The 18,319-nt window shown below is 47.8% G+C and overlaps 1 protein-coding gene across 1 annotated transcript; it reads left to right on the plus strand.

Moving 5' to 3' along the window:
- The first annotated feature begins 1,383 nt into the window (after window positions 1-1,383).
- LOC120054863 (RGM domain family member B-like) lies at window positions 1,384-13,524 on the plus strand. Its single transcript, XM_039002552.1, has 3 exons — window positions 1,384-1,854; window positions 9,645-10,180; window positions 12,085-13,524. The coding sequence occupies exons 1-3, from the start codon at window positions 1,746-1,748 to the stop codon at window positions 12,829-12,831; spliced, it is 1,392 nt and encodes a 463-aa protein (XP_038858480.1). The 5' UTR covers window positions 1,384-1,745; the 3' UTR covers window positions 12,832-13,524.
- Window positions 13,525-18,319: the final 4,795 nt, after the last annotated feature.

The following is an 18,319-nucleotide window of genomic DNA, read 5'->3' on the forward strand; positions in this document are numbered from 1 at the left end:
TCTCTCTCTCTCTCTCTCTCTCTCAATTTAAGGGGCTTTATTGGCATGGGAAACATATGTTTACATTGTCAAAGGAAGTGAAATAGATAATAAACAAAAGTGAAAGAAACAATAAAACATTTGCAGTAAACATTACACTCACAAAATTTCCAAAAGAATAAAGACATTTCAAATGTCATATTATGTACATAGTCAAATATTTAGTTAATTTTGGGTCAGTTACAGTGGTCAAGTATTCTGCCACTGTGTACTCTCTGTTTAGGGCCAAATAGCATTCTAGTTTGCTCTGTTTTTTGTGTAAATTCTTTCCAATGTGTCAAGTAATTATCTTTTTGTTTTCTCATGATTTGGTTGGGTCTAATTGTGTTGCTGTCCTGGGGCTCTGTGGGGTCTGTTTGTGTTTGTGAACAGAGCCTCAGGACCAGCTTGCTTAGGGGGCTCTTCTCCAGGTAAATTATTCTGGTGATGGCTTTGTTATGGAAGGTTTGGGAATTGCTTCATTTTAGCTGGTTGTAGAATTTAACTTCTCTTTTCTGGATTTTGATAATTAGCGGGTATCGTCCTAATTCTGCTCTGCATGCATTATTTGGTGTTTTACGTTGTACACAGAGGAGTCTCAATTTGGTGTTTGTCCCATTTTGTGAGTTATTGGTTGGTGAGCGAACCCCAGACCTCACAACCATAAAGGGCAATTTGTTCTCTAACTGATTCAAGTATTTTTAGCCAGATCCTAATTGGTATGTCAAAATTTATGTTCCTTTTGATGGCATAGAAGGACTTTCTCGCCTTGTCTCTCAGATCGTTCACAGCTTTGTGGAAGTTACCTGATGTTTAGGCCGAGGTATGTGTCGTTTTTTGTGTGCTCTAGGGCAATGGTTCTCAATCCTGGTCCTGGGGACCCAAAGGGGTGCACATTTTTCTTTTTGCCCCAGCACTACACACCTGATTCAAATCATCAAAGCCTTTCGATGAGTTGATAATTTGAATCAGCTGTGTAGTACCAGGGCAAAAACAAAAATGTGCACCCCTTTGGGTCCCCAGGACCAGGATTGAGAACCAGTGCTCTAGGGCAACGGTGTCTAGGTGGAATTTGTATTCTCTCTCTCTCGCTCTCGCTCTCTCTCTCCCCCGCGAAGCCCAAGGCTGACAGGGCGGGCGGGTCCTGCTCTCTCAGAGGCGGGTTTTCCGCAAAAGGGTTTGGTTGATTTGCTATCGATCTGAGGAAGAGAGGAGAGGGGAGGATTCTTAGGTGAGGCCTGGAGAGAAAGAGAGAGAGAGAGAGAGAGAGAGAGGGGGGGGGGGGGGGGGGGGGGGGGGGCGAGAGAGAGAGAGAGCGGAGCCGAGATTTATTGCTACAACAAGACTAAACTCAACCAGGACGGAATAGCGCTGCTAGAGACAGGAAATCTGATGCAGGGGGCGAAGAAGGAGTGAAAGTGTTTGGTGGAAGGACTGCTATTTTTCAATCGCTACTGTTTTTCCCTTATCCCCCTCCTCTCCCTTTCTTTCCATTCCTCCTCCCTGACCGATCGCATTCCGCGTAGATTCTGCACTTTAATGCCCCTGCGCACCCGAGGAGTGGAAGGAGAGAAGAGCGAGGAAGGAGAGAAAAGCGAGGAAGGAGAAGAGAGCGAGGGAGAAGGAGAGCAGAGGCCCGACTTTAACGGAAACCCCGCCACCGCACCTCACCCCTCTCCCCCGTGGCTGCCTGTCCCCTCTCCCCTCCTGGCCCTGCATGGACGGGGATGGGGAGAGCCGGATGTTGTTACCGCGGGGCTGAGCGCCTCGCATCCTCGCCTTCCCTGCGGCCGCTGCTGCTGCTGATCGTCGCTCTCTGTTACGGGGCGCACAGAGGTAGGCTAACTAGATAACTTCAAATGTTTTTAATTTTCCTCAGTAGCCTCATCGGGACCTAGTTCCTTGTCCGCGGAAAACTTCAGATCGAGCGCTGTGAATGTGACTTAACAGTTATATGCTAATGGTGAGTTAATAACCAGTTAATAATGCCAAAACTAGGAATTTCAGATTGGCCTTCCATGTGGTTAAGATTCGTCTATAGTGCATTTTATAGGCCTGTGTGTTGTAGCCTATTGGAGAGTATTCGAACCTGGACCTCCCGTCGTCGTTGTGTTATTGTCTGATATTGCTTGTCTCTTTCTCTCTCCCGCGGACCGCGGTAGCGCAGCAGTCAGAAGGGAAAGTGTTTACTCCCCCATCGCTCTCTTGTTTCTCCGGAGTTTCGCCCGTGGTGGCTCTGCCGTGGGTCGCTATGGCTGATAGAGTAAGGGAAGTGTGGCTCTGCCGCGGGTCGCTATGGCTGATAGAGAAGGGAAGGGTGGCTCTGCCGTGGGTCGCTATGGCTGATAGAGTAAGGGAAGTGTGGCTCTGCCGCGGGTCGCTATGGCTGATAGAGAAAGGGAATTGTGCCTCTGCCGCGGATCGCTATGGCTGATAGAGAAAGGGAAGGGTGGCTCTGCCGTGGGTCGCTATGGCTGATAGAGAAAGGGAATTGTGGCTCTGCCGCGGGTCGCTATGGCTGATAGAGAAAGGGAAGGGTGGCTCTGCCGCGGGTCACTATGGCTGATAGAGAAAAGGAAGGGTGGCTCTGCCGCGGGTCGCTATGGCTGATAGAGATAGGGAAGTGTGGCTCTGCCGCGGGTTGCTATGGCTGATAGAGAAAGGGAAGGTTGGCTCTGCCGTGGGTCGCTATGGCTGATAGAGTAAGGGAAGTGTGGCTCTGCCGCGGGTCGCGATGGCTGATAGAGAAAGGGAAGGGTGGCTCTGCCGCGGGTCGCTATGGCTGATAGAGTAAGGGAAGTGTGGCTCTGCCGTGGGTCGCTATGGCTGATAGAGTAAGGGAAGTGTGGCTCTGCCGCGGGTTGCTATGGCTGATAGAGAAAGGGAAGGGTGGCTCTGCCGTGGGTCGCTACGGCTGATAGAGTAAGGGAAGTGTGGCTCTGCCGCGGGTCGCTATGGCTGATAGAGAAAGGGAAGGGTGGCTCTGCCGCGGGTCGCTATGGCTGATAGAGTAAGGGAAGTGTGGCTCTGCCGTGGGTCGCTATGGCTGATAGTGTAAGGGAAGTGTGGCTCTGCCGCGGGTCGCTATGGCTGATAGAGTAAGGGAAGTGTGGCTCTGCCGCGGGTCGCTATGGCTGATAGAGTAAGGGAAGTGTGGCTCTGCTGATGTCTTGGTGTCAGGTCCTTTACATCCAGCCAGACTAACAAAGGCTTGTTGACACAGTTTTAAAATAATGTAGGTTTATAATAATCATGGGAATGTAAATTATAATTCGGTATAATTATGTCACAAATGTATACATTTGAGCCTACTTGTACTTTTACTACACAAAAGAATATGAGTTCAGTGTAATAGGACCAAATGGAGACAACAGAATAGAATGAAATGTAATAAACCAGAAAAGAACAGAACCATGTGGAAACAGTGTAATCAATAATTTGTTCTTCATTGAATTAATATGTATCAATAAAGGTTAAATAGAAATAAAACACAGAATAGAATAGAACCATATAATCTGGAATATATTAGAAGGGAATAAAGTCATACAGAAACTCTAGGATTGGTAAATAGAATAGACTAGAATACCAGAGGGTGGTAGTAGGCTAGGCTACTTGAAGTCATCCTATAGAGGCTGGGTTTGCCCTTGTGACCCGGAGCTAGCTGACTGCTGTGCCTACACAGAGAGGCCTGTTCTGGATTGGCACTGTGACAGCCCACCACCCCTCTCTGGATGTCCCCCAGCCATAACCCAGACCCCAGGCCCTGTCATCCAGCCCGCTCTCTTTGACTCTTGTGTGTATTTGTGTGTGTGTGTGCAGCAGTCACACCTCTGGTAATTCATTTAACACAGTCCCAGGCAGCTGGACATGACACTGTCTGTGCACAGTTCTGTTCAGTAGGGGGATGGGGCCGGTTTGAGATGCATGAAAAGCACGTTGACGCTCCCTACCAATAAGACTTTACATTTTAAATCAGTTACATTTCAAATGATCTATTTAGAAGTTGGTCCTATTTCACTTTTCTAAGTTAGTTCAGGACACCATATAACACATTTTATAGTATAATTGCATTTAATTGATTGGCACTTTTAATTGATCAGCATGTCCTGTCTCATTGTGAATGTCAGATGTTGCAACGAGGAGATATATACAACACAAACAACAACTATTTAGATGACCTGGTGTGTGTGTTAAAGTGTTGTTGGTGTGTGTGTGTGTGTGTGTGTGTGTGTGTGTGTGTGTGTGTGTGGCTAGCTAGTAGCAAGACTTGGTGTGTGTGTGTTTGTGTGTGTGTGTGTGTGTGTGTGTAGCTAGCTAGTAACAAGACTTGGTGTGTGTTATTGTGTTGAGGGTGTGGTGTGTGTAGCTAGCTGGTCTGTGTTATTGTGTTGAGGGTGTGGTGTGTGTAGCTAGCTGGTGTGTGTGTTATTGTGTTGAGGGTGTGGTGTGTGTAGCTAGCTGGTCTGTGTTATTGTGTTGAGGGTGTGGTGTGTGTAGCTAGCTGGTGTGTGTTATTGTGTTGAGGGTGTGGTGTGTGTAGCTAGCTGGTGTGTGTTATTGTGTTGAGGGTGTGGTGTGTGTAGCTAGCTGGTGTGTGTGTTATTGTGTTGAGGGTGTGGTGTGTGTAGCTAGCTGGTGTGTGTGTTATTGTGTTGAGGGTGTGGTGCGTGTAGCTAGCTGGTCTGTGTGTTATTGTGTTGAGGGTGTGGTGTGTGTAGCTAGCTGGTCTGTGTGTTATTGCGTTGAGGGTGTGGTGTGTGTAGCTAGCTGGTGTGTGTGTTATTGTGTTGAGGGTGTGGTGTGTGTAGCTAGCTGGTCTGTGTTATTGTGTTGAGGGTGTGGTGTGTGTAGCTAGCTGGTCTGTGTTATTGTGTCGAGGGTGTGGTGCGTGTAGCTAGCTGGTCTGTGTGTTATTGTGTCGAGGGTGTGGTGTGTGTAGCTAGCTGGTCTGTGTGTTATTGTGTTGAGGGTGTGGTGTGTGTAGCTAGCTGGTCTGTGTGTTATTGTGTCGAGGGTGTGGTGTGTGTAGCTAGCTGGTCTGTGTGTTATTGTGTCGAGGGTGTGGTGTGTGTAGCTAGCTGGTCTGTGTGTTATTGTGTTGAGGGTGTGGTGTGTGTAGCTAGCTGGTCTGTGTGTTATTGTGTCGAGGGTGTGGTGTGTGTAGCTAGCTGGTCTGTGTGTTATTGTGTTGAGGGTGTGGTGTGTGTAGCTAGCTGGTCTGTGTGTTATTGTGTTGAGGGTGTGGTGTGTGTAGCTAGCTGGTCTGTGTGTTATTGTGTTGAGGGTGTGGTGTGTTTAGCTAGCTGGTCTGTGTGTTATTGTGTTGAGGGTGTGGTGTGTGTAGCTAGCTGGTCTGTGTGTTATTGTGTTGAGGGTGTGGTGTGTTTAGCTAGCTGGTCTGTGTGTTATTGTGTTGAGGGTGTGGTGTGTGTAGCTAGCTGGTCTGTGTGTTATTGTGTTGAGGGTGTGGTGTGTGTAGCTAGCTGGTCTGTGTGTTATTGTATTGAGGGTGTGGTGTGTGTAGCTAGCTGGTCTGTGTGTTATTGTGTTGAGGGTGTGGTGTGTGTAGCTAGCTGGTGTGTGTGTTATTGTGTTGAGGGTGTGGTGTGTGTAGCTAGCTGGTGTGTGTGTTATTGTGTTGAGGGTGTGGTGTGTGTAGCTAGCTGGTCGGTGTTATTGTGTTGAGGGTGTGGTGTGTGTAGCTAGCTGGTGTGTGTGTTATTGTTTTGAGGGTGTGGTGTGTGTAGCTAGCTGGTCTGTGTTATTGTGTCGAGGGTGTGGTGTGTGTAGCTAGCTGGTGTGTGTGTTATTGTGTTGAGGGTGTGGTGTGTGTAGCTAGCTGGTGTGTGTGTTATTGCGTTGAGGGTGTGGTGTGTGTAGCTAGCTGGTGTGTGTGTTATTGTGTTGAGGGTGTGGTGTGTGTAGCTAGCTGGTCTGTGTTATTGTGTTGAGGGTGTGGTGTGTGTAGCTAGCTGGTCTGTGTGTTATTGTGTTGAGGGTGTGGTGTGTGTAGCTAGCTGGTCTGTGTTATTGTGTCGAGGGTGTGGTGTGTGTAGCTAGCTGGTCTGTGTGTTATTGTGTTGAGGGTGTGGTGTGTGTAGCTAGCTGGTCTGTGTGTTATTGTGTTGAGGGTGTGGTGTGTGTAGCTAGCTGGTCTGTGTTATTGTGTTGAGGGTGTGGTGTGTGTAGCTAGCTGGTCTGTGTGTTATTGTGTTGAGGGTGTGGTGTGTGTAGCTAGCTGGTCTGTGTTATTGTGTCGAGGGTGTGGTGTGTGTAGCTAGCTGGTCTGTGTGTTATTGTGTTGAGGGTGTGGTGTGTGTAGCTAGCTGGTAACAAGGATCCACAGCTGTGTTCTCATAGTGCTCATCACCACCGGACGCATCAGACCAGCTGGGGAGTCATCAGCTATCTCTCCTGATATTATATTGCAGTGTCATTACCGTCAGCCATCCCCACAATTTACCGTTATTCAGCCCTGTGTGTGTGTGTGTGTGTGTGTGTGTGTGTGTGTGTGTGTGTGTGTGTGTGTGTGTGTGTGTGTGTGTGTGTGTGTGTGTCTGTGTGTGTGTGTGTGTGTGTGTGTGTGTGTGTGTGTGTGTGTGTGTGTGTGTGTGTGGCTAGGGGACTGGTGGCGTGCGTGTGAGGGGACTGAAACAGAAGTGAGTGTGTCTGAAGCGGAGGCCAGAGCAGCTGTGTATTGTCCCACAGTTAGTTACAGTTATCAGTACGTTCATACTAGACTCACTGCACAAAGACCAGTGTGACCAGAAAGACCTGGAGACCTATGCGTTTGGTGTGGAGGTTTACTCTCCAGATTCAGCCTGAGAATGAGAATGTGTTTAGTTGTTCACTCATTGTATCTGTGAGTAACTCTCTCACTGTGTGTGTGTGTGTGTGTGTGTGTGTGTGTGTGTGTGTGTGTGTGTGTGTGTGTGTGTGTGTGTGTGTGAGTGAGTGAGTGAGTGAGTGAGTGAGTGAGTGAGTGAGTGAGTGAGTGAGTGAGTGAGTGAGTGAGTGAGTGAGTGAGTGAGTGAGTGAGTGAGTGAGTGAGTGAGTGAGTGAGTGAGTGAGTGAGTGAGTGCGCGCGCGCTCTGGATCCATGGTGTTTAAGTAAATACAACATTTTTTTTATTTTTAAACGTATACTTTAAAACTGGAAATCAACCAATCCTCCATCGTTAACACAATGGAAAGGCAAAATGCTTTATTATCTAAATGTTGAAAGTGTGTGGGCGACGAAGAGAAACGACATGGTGCATGTTGCATGTGACCATGTGGCAGAGAATGATGTGGGTCTGGGCAGGGTGATGTCCTTAATGTTTGTTTGTGTTTGTCTGCTGTCATTTGTATGTGTATGTTTTGTATTGTTTGAAAAAATATATACAACACGGATCAGTGGCTGGGAGGAGAAGTGACTCCTGGACAGGGAGAGGGGTGGGCTATGTCTGGCCTCTGCCCACACACGGCTGAGTGAGGCTGAGCCGGGATTTCTCACCAGGAGTCCAGTTTGAATGTGTCATTCTGTAAACACTGGGATGTAGAAAACTCATTTGTCCATTTGGGAAGCCTGGAAGGGTCAGACGATAATGTTTGCATTGTGTGGATGTGTGTGTCTGTGTGTGTGTGTGTGTGTGTGTGTGTTTGCGTGTGTGTGTGCGTGTGTGTGGCATCCAGCTGTTATTTGATTTCCTTATTTCAGTAAAAATCTGTTTGAGATGGGGAAGGTGGAGATTGATCGACACAGAGATACCTACCAACTGTACGTAGACACACTCCACCTGGAGTACTAATTGAATCATCAATCATACTGTAAAAATAGAGTTGGATCCACTCATGATGAGGATTTGGGTTAGTTTTAAGGCTCTGGTTCTAGGCTTTCAGAGGTGTGTGTGTTTGTGGCTGTGTGTTAGCTGAGGACTAGTGTCAGTATTTAACACACTGGAGGGACATTCTAACCCAGCATGTGAGTGGAGTGTTTTATTGTGTACCCTCCCTCTAATACCCACCACAATACTGCCCCCACCTGGTAGGATCAGGTACTGACACACACACAACCCTCTCACCACACAGCCCTGAGAGCGAGAGTGAGAGAGGGTTGGCATTCTGCAAACATTCCTCTTCTCCTTTCTTATCCCTTCATCATATGGTTCAGTGCAGTCACACCAAGAAAACTATGGATGTGTTTGCTTTATCTCTGTATACACCAGGGGAACTAGGCCTATTGTTAGCATTAGTTCTGTGTGACCTGTGTGTGAATAGACCGATGCTGTGTGTGTGTTCATGTGGCTGTGTGTGTGCTGGTGTCTGTTAGTAAATCCTGCCATAATCAGATGAGCTCTGACAGTGTGGGTTGTTGGCAGTGGAAGCAGAGCCAGGATCCTTTCAGAGATAGTTATTAGTGTGTGTGTGTGTGTGTTTGTTTCTACATTAGAGAGCCTCTGGTCTAATCTAATAGGAGCTCACTGTGGCTGATACATTAGGCCTGGCCTCTCCTCCTCTTCTCTCTCTCTCTTTCCTCCTCTTCTCTCCTCCTCTCTTCCTCTTCTCTCTCTCTCCCCCTCTTCTCTCTCTCCTCCTCTCCTCTTCTCTCCTCCAGTTCTCTCCTCTTCTCTCTCTCTTCTCTCGGTCAGGCTGACACTGAGACCTCTGAAGAACTTCGAGATCTTTCCTCTTTTATAGCTCAGACACACCAGGACAACCAACGGTTCAAAGCAGCGGGCGGCCGTCGTATCACCCCTGACCAAGATATCAAACTTCTTTCAACAACAACAAACAATGAGACCATACCATGAACACGGGGCCATGATAGTCTGGAGAAGGACAAGCTTCATCAGACAGCATAGAGGATCTAACAGTGTGGATGTGTGTGATCTGTTAGTCTTCCACTCTGTGTCTCAGCCTTATCTCTGGCTCTGTGGGAATGTCCGCAAGTCTCTATTTGAGTCTCTCAGCACTGCTCTTTGTTCTGGTTTCTAAAAGTCATAAAGCAGTGTTACTGTACACATGCGCACACACACACACACACACACACACACACACACACACACACACACACACACACACACACACACACACACACACACACACACACACACACACACACACACACACACACACACACACACACACACACCCGCCAGCCTGTTCTTTCTCAGCTTTACTGGTTTAATATAAACAGGCCAGTAGCGTTGTGTTTATTTGGGCCATAGAGATCAAAGCTCCTAACCGACCTGACCCTGTGTGTGTGTGTGTGTGTGTGTGTGTGTGTGTGTGTGTGTGTGTGTGTGTGTGTGTGTGTGTGTGTGTGTGTGTGTGTGTGTGTGTGTGTGTGTGTGTGTGTGTGTGTGTGTGTGTGTGTGTGTGTGAATGAATGCGAGAGCTTTCCTAAAGATGTATGTCATGCCAAAGCCAAAACCCCATGACTATGAGATTCTATGACAGCCTTGGTCTGGCACACATTCCATCTGCACCACGTGTTCTCTATCGGTCTTTGGTACCATGAATGAACATTGATGTCCTATATGTATCGCGGGTACGGGTACTGTATTAGTGCTGTAATAATAGAACTGTAATACTATTGTAGTTGTACCATAGTACTGACTATTAGTATGTGTGTGTTTCTCCAGGTCATTGCCAGGTGGCCACCCCTCAGTGTCGTATCCAGAAGTGCACCACAGACTTTGTGTCCCTGACGTCTCACCTGACCCCAGCGCTGGATGGCTTTGACGTAGAGTTCTGTAAGGCTCTGAGGTCCTACAGCGCCTGCACCCAGAGGACAGCCAAGTCCTGCAGGGGCAACCTGGTCTTCCACTCTGCCGTCCTGGGCATCTCAGACCTCATGACCCAGAGAAACTGCTCCCGTGACGGGCCCACCTCCTCCACACACCCCGAGATACAATCAGAGCCCTGCAACTACCACAGCCGTACCCAGTACACTCACCCACACGCTCATGCACACCCTCACTCTCACACGCACACTCCCACGCGGCCGGGTTACCTGTTCTGCGGGCTGTTTGGGGATCCCCATCTGCGGACGTTTAAGGACAGCTTCCAGACCTGCAAGGTGGAAGGGGCGTGGCCGCTGATTGATAACGACTTCTTGTCTGTGCAGGTGACCAACGTTCCTGTGGTAACGGGATCCAGCGCCACAGCGACCAATAAGGTGAGGGGAAATCCTTGCTGTATATTACTGTGTATTGAAATGAAAGCCTCGGCACTTAACTAGTTCAAACATTTTTAAATAATAACTCCTGGTTATTACATGGTTCAGAAAAGGTGCAAGTCCACAAAGTAGAAAGTTATACACTAATAAATACAGGAAGACTGTTTTGTTTCAATATAAAACAAACATCTTTATTTGGAGCATGTTCCATCTTGTAGTGAATTAGTATATCGAGAAGAGAACAGGCCCCGGTATAGAGCCCTGAGGTACTCCCTCTATAAGACGACTGATAAATGGAGGTTCTTACCCAGCTCTCCACTGAAGCAGCAGTGTTGTAAAGATGCAGTAAACAGTACATTCTGGGATGGGAGAAAATAGGTTGAGAGTGACGTACAGAATAAATAAGCCGTCTAGTATGAAGAGCTTTGCAGCTGCAGCCTGGCCCAGATAGCTTTTATAGCAACCCCCTTCTCTCTCTTTTTGAAACCTCTTTTTACGTGTTGCGTTTTCACTTTGCAGACTGTGTTAGTCTTTTTTGTGTTCTAGTTTGAGTTTACTGAATGGCTGGTGTGTGTGTATATTCACCTCTGAGCTGCCGTGTTTCAGAGAAAGAGCTCTTATCGTCGAGAACACGCACGCACGCACGCACGCACGCACGCACACACACTCACACACACACTCCCTCACTCACAGGTGCGAGGAGAGCAGAGTGAACAGTTGAGTCTTGTGACTAACACTTGTGACTAACGTGGTGTTGGAATCCTAACTTAGTTAATGGCTGCTTATCGCATGACCCCTAATACCCTGAAATGAGCGGCGCGTGAAAGGAACCACTATGTGTGTGTCAGCAGAGGTCCCAAGACGTTTCACACACATATGGCTTTAAGCAGGTTACGGTTGAGAACGAGGGGCGCCATACCATAAAAAGACAATACACGCACACACACATGGACACACAACACAGACACAGACTGAGAATGTCTTTAGACGTCACTAAGTCAGTTCTGTGGTGGCCAAGCAGCCATGTTGCCCCCCACCCAGGGGATAGTTGTACGACTGGTGCTCTGACCCTGTGTCAGGGGTGGGGCTCGCTATTCGTTCTAATTATTAGCACACACACACCCGTGACTGCGCCTGCAGCTCCTGGCCTAATGGCTGCTCAGGCCTCATCCCTCATCGTTGACAACTGGACAAAGCAGTCATTCATGCTATCACTAATGCTAACCCTAAGACTGTGTGGCTATGGCCACAGCCTTGCAGATACAGTTGGAGGACCCGGTTAAGGCTAACACCATGCCACTGCTAGCCGTTAGCCTGGGTGTGTTTGCTTAGCTGTGTCTGCTAATCACACCTTGTTAAAAAGTAATTGGGTCATTGCTAAAATGGATTCTGTGGCGAGTTAATGGCATGAGTGTTTGTGTGTGTGTGTGTGTAGGTGTGTGTCTGTGTGTAGGTGTGTGTGTGTTTGTGTAAGACAGAGTTGGGCTGAGCCCTCTGACAAATATGATTTCAGCTTGTTTTCAGGGCACATGGGTGTGTGTGTGTGTGTGTGTGTGTGTGTGTGTGTGTGTGTGTGTGTGTGTGTGTGTGTGTGTGTGTGTGTGTGTGTGTGTGTGTGTGTGTGTGTGTGTGTGTGTGTGTGTGTGTAACCAATAAATAACACAGTAAAAGCCATTTATAGTTCATATTGTAGTGTTGTTTATTAGTTGTCAGTGTTCTCTTTGCTGCAAAGAATTGGGGTTTGAACAAAACAAGTGAAGGTCAATATCCTTGCCATGTTTGTAATATAAGATATTATAAAGTGTCTGGAAAACCTGTTTTTAACCTGTTTTTAACCTGTTTTACACAAAGATCAAAGTTATTGTGTGCCTGGTCATACGATTACTTTTTTTGTGTGCCCATAGATCACCATCATATTCAAGCCCTTTGAGGAGTGTACAGACCAGCGTGTATACCAGGCAGTAACAGATGACCTACCCGCTGCCTTCGTAGACGGTACCGTGAGCAGCGGAGACCCCAACCATAACGTTAACGGAAATAACGGTGACTCTACCGGTAAGGTACGGGCGCTGTGGATCTCGGAGCGTAGCCCCGGTCACCACGTGGAGCTGCACGCCGGCTACATCGGCGTGACGGTTATCGTACGACAGCTGGGGCGCTACCTGACCCTGGCGGTGCGCATCCCGGAGGAGATGGCCCATGCCTACGACGCTACGCAGGACCTGCAGCTCTGCCTGAACGGATGTCCCACCTCGGAACGCATCGACCGGGGAGGTCACCTGTCCCTGCCTCTCCCTCTACCACCTCCAGCCCTGGGCTTACATCTCCAGCAGCCACACGGCCAGGGCCAGCCCTCCCACACGGCTCCCTACAACGCCCCCCAGAGGTTCAGTTTGGAGGGTGCACGGGCACGCTGCAGGGAGCAGCTGGAGTTACAGGATATTTATTTCCACTCATGTGTGTTTGACCTCCTGACCACCGGGGACGCTAACTTCACGGCAGCAGCGTTCAGTGCTCTGAAGGACATGGAGAGTCTCCACCCACACCGTGAACGCTGGAGGATCTTCCCGCAAAGCTCCGCCGACACCTCCCATCCTATCACATGGCTCCTACTGCTCACTCTCTTTGCGCTCAGTTCTGCACTGGTATAGCGTTTGTGTGTGTGTGTGTGTGTGTGTGTGTGTGTGTGTGTTTGTTTGTTTGTTTGTTTGTTTGTTTGTTTGTTTGTTTGTTTGTGTGTGTGTTTGTTTGTGTGTGTGTGTGTGAGTATGTGTGTTCATATAGAGCCCCTAGCTGAGCTGTAGGATAAAGTTCCCTCTTGATGCAGATCTAAGGTCAGTTTTGTGTTTTCCCCTAATGGTTATGATTGAGGAGGGTAAACTAAGCTGATCCTGGATCTGTGTCTAAGAGAAACTTCTAACCAGAGCCCCTCTGGAGATTTCACTTGTTCTTCTTCTTGGTGAAAAGAGAATAGTTGACTGAACACCCTGAGGCATATTACTGCCATAAAGGAGTCCACAGCTGGAATCTGAACAGATTCCACGACACTCCTGTGTTCTTCCCATCTCTGCTGTGTGGAACCTAGCAGGCTTCCTGGAGATTATGACCTGTCTATATTTGAGGATTACCAACCAACACTCCAACTTGTGTGTGTATATTGTAGAAACACACTCCAGACTGTAAATAGTGTGTGTGACGTATCCTGGAACGCTGGATGGCGTTGTTTTGCTTTTTATTTTTGCGTGATTTTGTTGTGATAGTTTTTTTTTATACCTCATAGACAGAGGAAGTTGTTTTAAGAGAAGCACTTTATTTAGATTTTTTGCTAAATCCACACCAGTGTTCCCCCTCTCCCCTTTCAACCCCACCCCCTCACTCTCTTCCCCTTCCACCCCCCACTCTCTTCCCCTTTCAACCCCACCCCCTCACTCTCTTCCCCTTCCACCCCACCCCGCACTCTCTTCCCTTTCCACCCCACCCCCTCACTCTCTTCCCCTTCCACCCCACCCCTCACTCTCTTCCCCTTCCACCCCACCCCTCACTCTCTTCCCCTTCCACCCCACCCCACCCCCTCACTCTCTTCCCTTTCCCCCCACCCCTCACTCTCTTCCCCTTCCACCCCACCCCACCCCCTCACTCTCTTCCCCTTCCACCCCACCCCACCCCTCACTCTCTTCCCCTTCCACCCCTCACTCTCTTCCCCTTCCACCCCACCCCTCACTCTCTTCCCCTTCCACCCCACCCCACCCCCTCACTCTCTTCCCCTTCCACCCCACCCCACCCCTCACTCTCTTCCCCTTCCACCCACCCCACCCCCCCACTCTCTTCCCCTTCCACCCCACCCCACCCCTCACTCTCTTCCCCTTCCACCCCACCCCTCACTCTCTTCCCCTTCCACCCCACCCCACCCCCTCACTCTCTTCCCCTCTCCAACCCCTCAACCTCTCCCCTTACATGGTCCTTCTTTAGAGTCTGATATCAATGACCCCCTCTCCCCACTGCCCCCTACCATCCTCCAACAGCCCAAGCTGTGGATTTCATCTGCAGTTTTGTCACTCAGTGCAAATCTCAAATGACACCTGATTCCCTGCAGTATGCTACTTTTCACCAGAGGGAGATAGGGCATGTAGTGAACTAAACAGTGAACTATATAGGAAATAGGGAGCCATTTGAGACAGTTAACCAGCTCACTAACACAGTGAGATGGAACCTCTGTTTTAAAGCAGAGATTCCAAAGGCAGTTGAGTTGATTTAGCCTCTGTTCTATAATAACTTAATGTGAGCTATTTTCTGTTGAATGTATTCTGTATGGTACCATAGCAGCTGTTCAGAACAGTTTCAGACCCACCATTACCGTTCAATGTTTGATTATCATTTACAGTATATCTGCAAATACTGTGTGTGTGTGTGTGTGCGTGTGTGTGTGTGTGTGTGTGTGTAAATGCTTGTGCGCAAGTTAGCGTGTTTTACCAGGCTTATTGTCTCAGGACTGAAAAGACAGTCCTCTTTTTATGAACGTATTCACTGCTCACTGCTCGTTCACACGGCTGTATTGACTATGACATGCTCTTACTGAGCTTTCTTACTGGCGGTAAAGTTCAGCTGGTGGTAACAGTTCAATCCATTTACCAAACAGCTTTGACTATCAGCTTTTCTATGCTGTGTGTTTCTCTATGAGTGTTCAGTTTGCTTGCTGTTGCAACCAAAGACAACCACATACGGTGAATCACCATCGAAGCTCGCCTGTTTTCATATACGAACATGATGACCACACACCCCCTCCGAACCCAAACCGTAACCTCTCTACCCCCTAACCCCCTTCCTCCCTACCCACCTCTAACTCTTAGTAAACATGCTACTGTAGATGGACTCTGTTTTGCTACTACTGCCAGAGCTGACGGGCTGCTCCCGGATTGGGATACACGGACTAGGCTTTAGTAAACTGTAGACCAGGGTTGCACAACTCCAGTCCTGGAGGGAAGTAGTATACGCAGGTTTTAGTTCCAGCCCAGCACTAACACACCTGATTCAGCTAATCAAGATCTCGATGATTGGTTGATTAGTTGAACCAGGCAAGTTATAGCTGGGGTGGAACAGAAGGCTGCATACACCGCAGACCTACATAACTACCTGTTATAGACAGGGCACTGGGACTTCCACAGGCCGAGACGAAGTCACACACGCTGATGGGATATATATGCCCTCATATAAAATTGCAAAGCAGTGTCTGGTGGGAAATGTATGCTCAGTCTGCCTCTGGCATTGTGAACTCTTAACTTGTGTGTGAGTGTCCGTGTGGTGAAGAGTGACTGCTCAATGTTGAAATACGTAACTTATGTATAAACGTAGTGTCTGTTAGAGGAAGGTACGCTCCATATTCTGGCTGTTTCAGATGTGATTGTACTGCCACCTAGTGGCGCTCCATTGCTATGTCAGTGTTTTACTCTTATGGAGGCACTAATTAAAACTTGGGAAAAAAATGTACATTTGTGCAAGTGTTTTATTTAAAAAACAATAAATGAAAAACGGACCCAATGTGTCTTTTTCTGATGTATTTTGTCTTTGATTTGCCTTTTGTCGTTGTTTACAAGAAATACTTCTACAGACCAAATAATATTGTTCTACAACAGATTTGCATTTTATTGACATATCTTACGTTATCTCACATTGTCTCTGGTCTTAGGGCTCGATTCAATCCGTATTGTCGAAGTTCAGCGCTGTAGCGCGATTCAAATTTAAAGGCAGTGTTCAAGCATTCGCGGAGACTGCATTCACGGTTAACGCTGCATCTATCGGCTCAATTGGAAATTACCTTTAAATTTCAAGCACGCTATAGAGCTGAACTTCGGCAAAACAGATTGAATCGAGCCCTTAGTGTTTCTAACTGACAGAGAATTAGGTCAGAGTGGAAGCCAGTTGTCTCTGTATGTGCATCTGTCTGAGATGATCACATACCACAGGTTCATACACACACACACACACACACACACACACACACACACACACACACACACACACACACACACACACACACACACACACCGAGCCCTACCTGTGAAGGTGGCATGGTGTGTCCTGATGACTCTGGCTTGGCAGCGGTGACTGACAAAACAGCTGTTTGACGTCCACTCACTGGTCGCCACCGTTACTATCGCCACGGCACTGCGGCCACTGTTCTGTTCCTCCCCGGCCACACTGTAGGGAGCACTGGCAGGACACACTAGATGAACATGTCAGAGAGAACAGAGGTGTCAAGTCATTAGACCGTCATGTTGGAAAGGACAAAGATTCTCAAAAATATTGAGCAAGTAACATCAGGTCGTGTGTGTGTGTGTGTGTGTGTGTCTGTGTGTGTGTGTGTGTGTGTGTGTGTGTGTGTGTGTGTGTGTGTAGTGTGTGTAGGCCTACCTTCCCTCCCCAGGTGACATCCAGTTAACCTCCAGGTGACCCCTACTCAGGTCAGAGGTAACACACACCAGCAGCGTTCAGCCCACCCTCTCACCTGCCAGGGAGGCCAACACATCACCATGTACTAGCACTGTGGTAAGGTGGAGAGGGGATGGTAGAGGGGGAAAAGAGGGATAAAGAGAAAGAGAGAGTGAGCTGAAACACAGTCTGTAATAGTCTCAGGCTCAACCAGTCAGTCCCTTTTGTTTTTACTCAGTATGTTCACAAACTAAAAAACAACAGACCAACAAAAAACTATTAACAACAAAATACAGTATGTGAAGATATATGTTTAAGTGAGTTAGTTAGTCGGTCAGTTCTTTAGTTAGCCACAGACTGTTCACTCTGTTACCATCTGGCAAGCGGTATCGAAGCATTGGGTCTTGGACCAATAGGCTCCGAGACAACTTCTACCACCAGGCCATCAGACTGCTGAACAGCTAACCCTAGCTATCTACCTGCACCTTATTAAATTATTTTCCCCTTAGAGACTATTTGCACTGACTAAATTCTAACCCTAATTGTAACCCTAGCCTCAAACCTAACCCCTAAGCCTAAAATATCCCTTTTCCTTGTTGGGACCAGTGAAATGTCCCCACTTACTTGGATTCTGGTCCCCACAAGGATAGTAAAACCACACACACACACACACACACACACACACACACACACACACACACACACACACACACACACACACACACACACACACACACACACACACACACACACACACACACACACACACACCTCTGCTGTTCTATTGTATACTATTTATTCAACTGCGCGACCAAGATACTACCCACTTTATAGTTGTAAATACAGTCATAATTGACATAGCACATTCAGTGTCTATTATCCTATTGTATCCATCCTGTATATCATACCGTGTACATACAAGGCTATTACTACGACACTACCTCTTCTATTACTTGTTATTTTGTATTTGACTCGTATTATTGATATTGATCATTGAACTGCAATGTTGATGGAACTGGCACACAAGCATTTCGCTGCACATTTTATACCTGCTTTAAACTGTATGCGTGATGAATACAATTTGATTTGATTTGATTACTTCACAAGTTGTTACTCACCAGTCCAAAGGTAGAGAATGGGGAGGCAGAGGAGAATCCTATGTTGTTCTGTCATGTATGTGTGGCTGATGAGCATCCTCCTCTATGCCACTGTTATGCGTCTGTGTGAGAGAGTACATGAGTTGTGAGAGTGAGTGAGTGAGTGAGTGAGTGAGTGAGTGAGTGAGTGAGTGAGTGAGTGAGTGAGTGAGTGAGTGAGTGAGTGAGTGAGTGAGTGAGTGAGTGAGTGAGTGAGTGAGTTTGTCAGTAGCATTCCACAGGGTGGTGACACGTCACTGAGCTGGGCAGCAGTGCATTGTGGGGGATTATCAGCCCCTAGTCATGTGACCTCACACCTGCCACAGAATCTCCCCACAGATTGAGAGAGAAAGAGAGAGAGAGAGAGAGAGAGAGAGAGAGAGAAACGGAGAGAGAGAAGACAGAGAAGCTATTTCACCTCTGCTCTTTCACAGAGTCGTTCTAATGGTATCATGTTTATAAAGTGTTGTGTCTATAGTTCAGAGGTCCATAGAATCCTACTGTAGTGTACAATAGGGAGATCTCTGGTTGTGTCCTCTACTGTGTGAGTAGACCAGTAGTCTACCAGCAGTAGATC

Source organism: Salvelinus namaycush, chromosome 1, assembly GCF_016432855.1.
Source record: "Salvelinus namaycush isolate Seneca chromosome 1, SaNama_1.0, whole genome shotgun sequence".
NCBI lineage: Eukaryota > Metazoa > Chordata > Actinopteri > Salmoniformes > Salmonidae > Salvelinus > Salvelinus namaycush.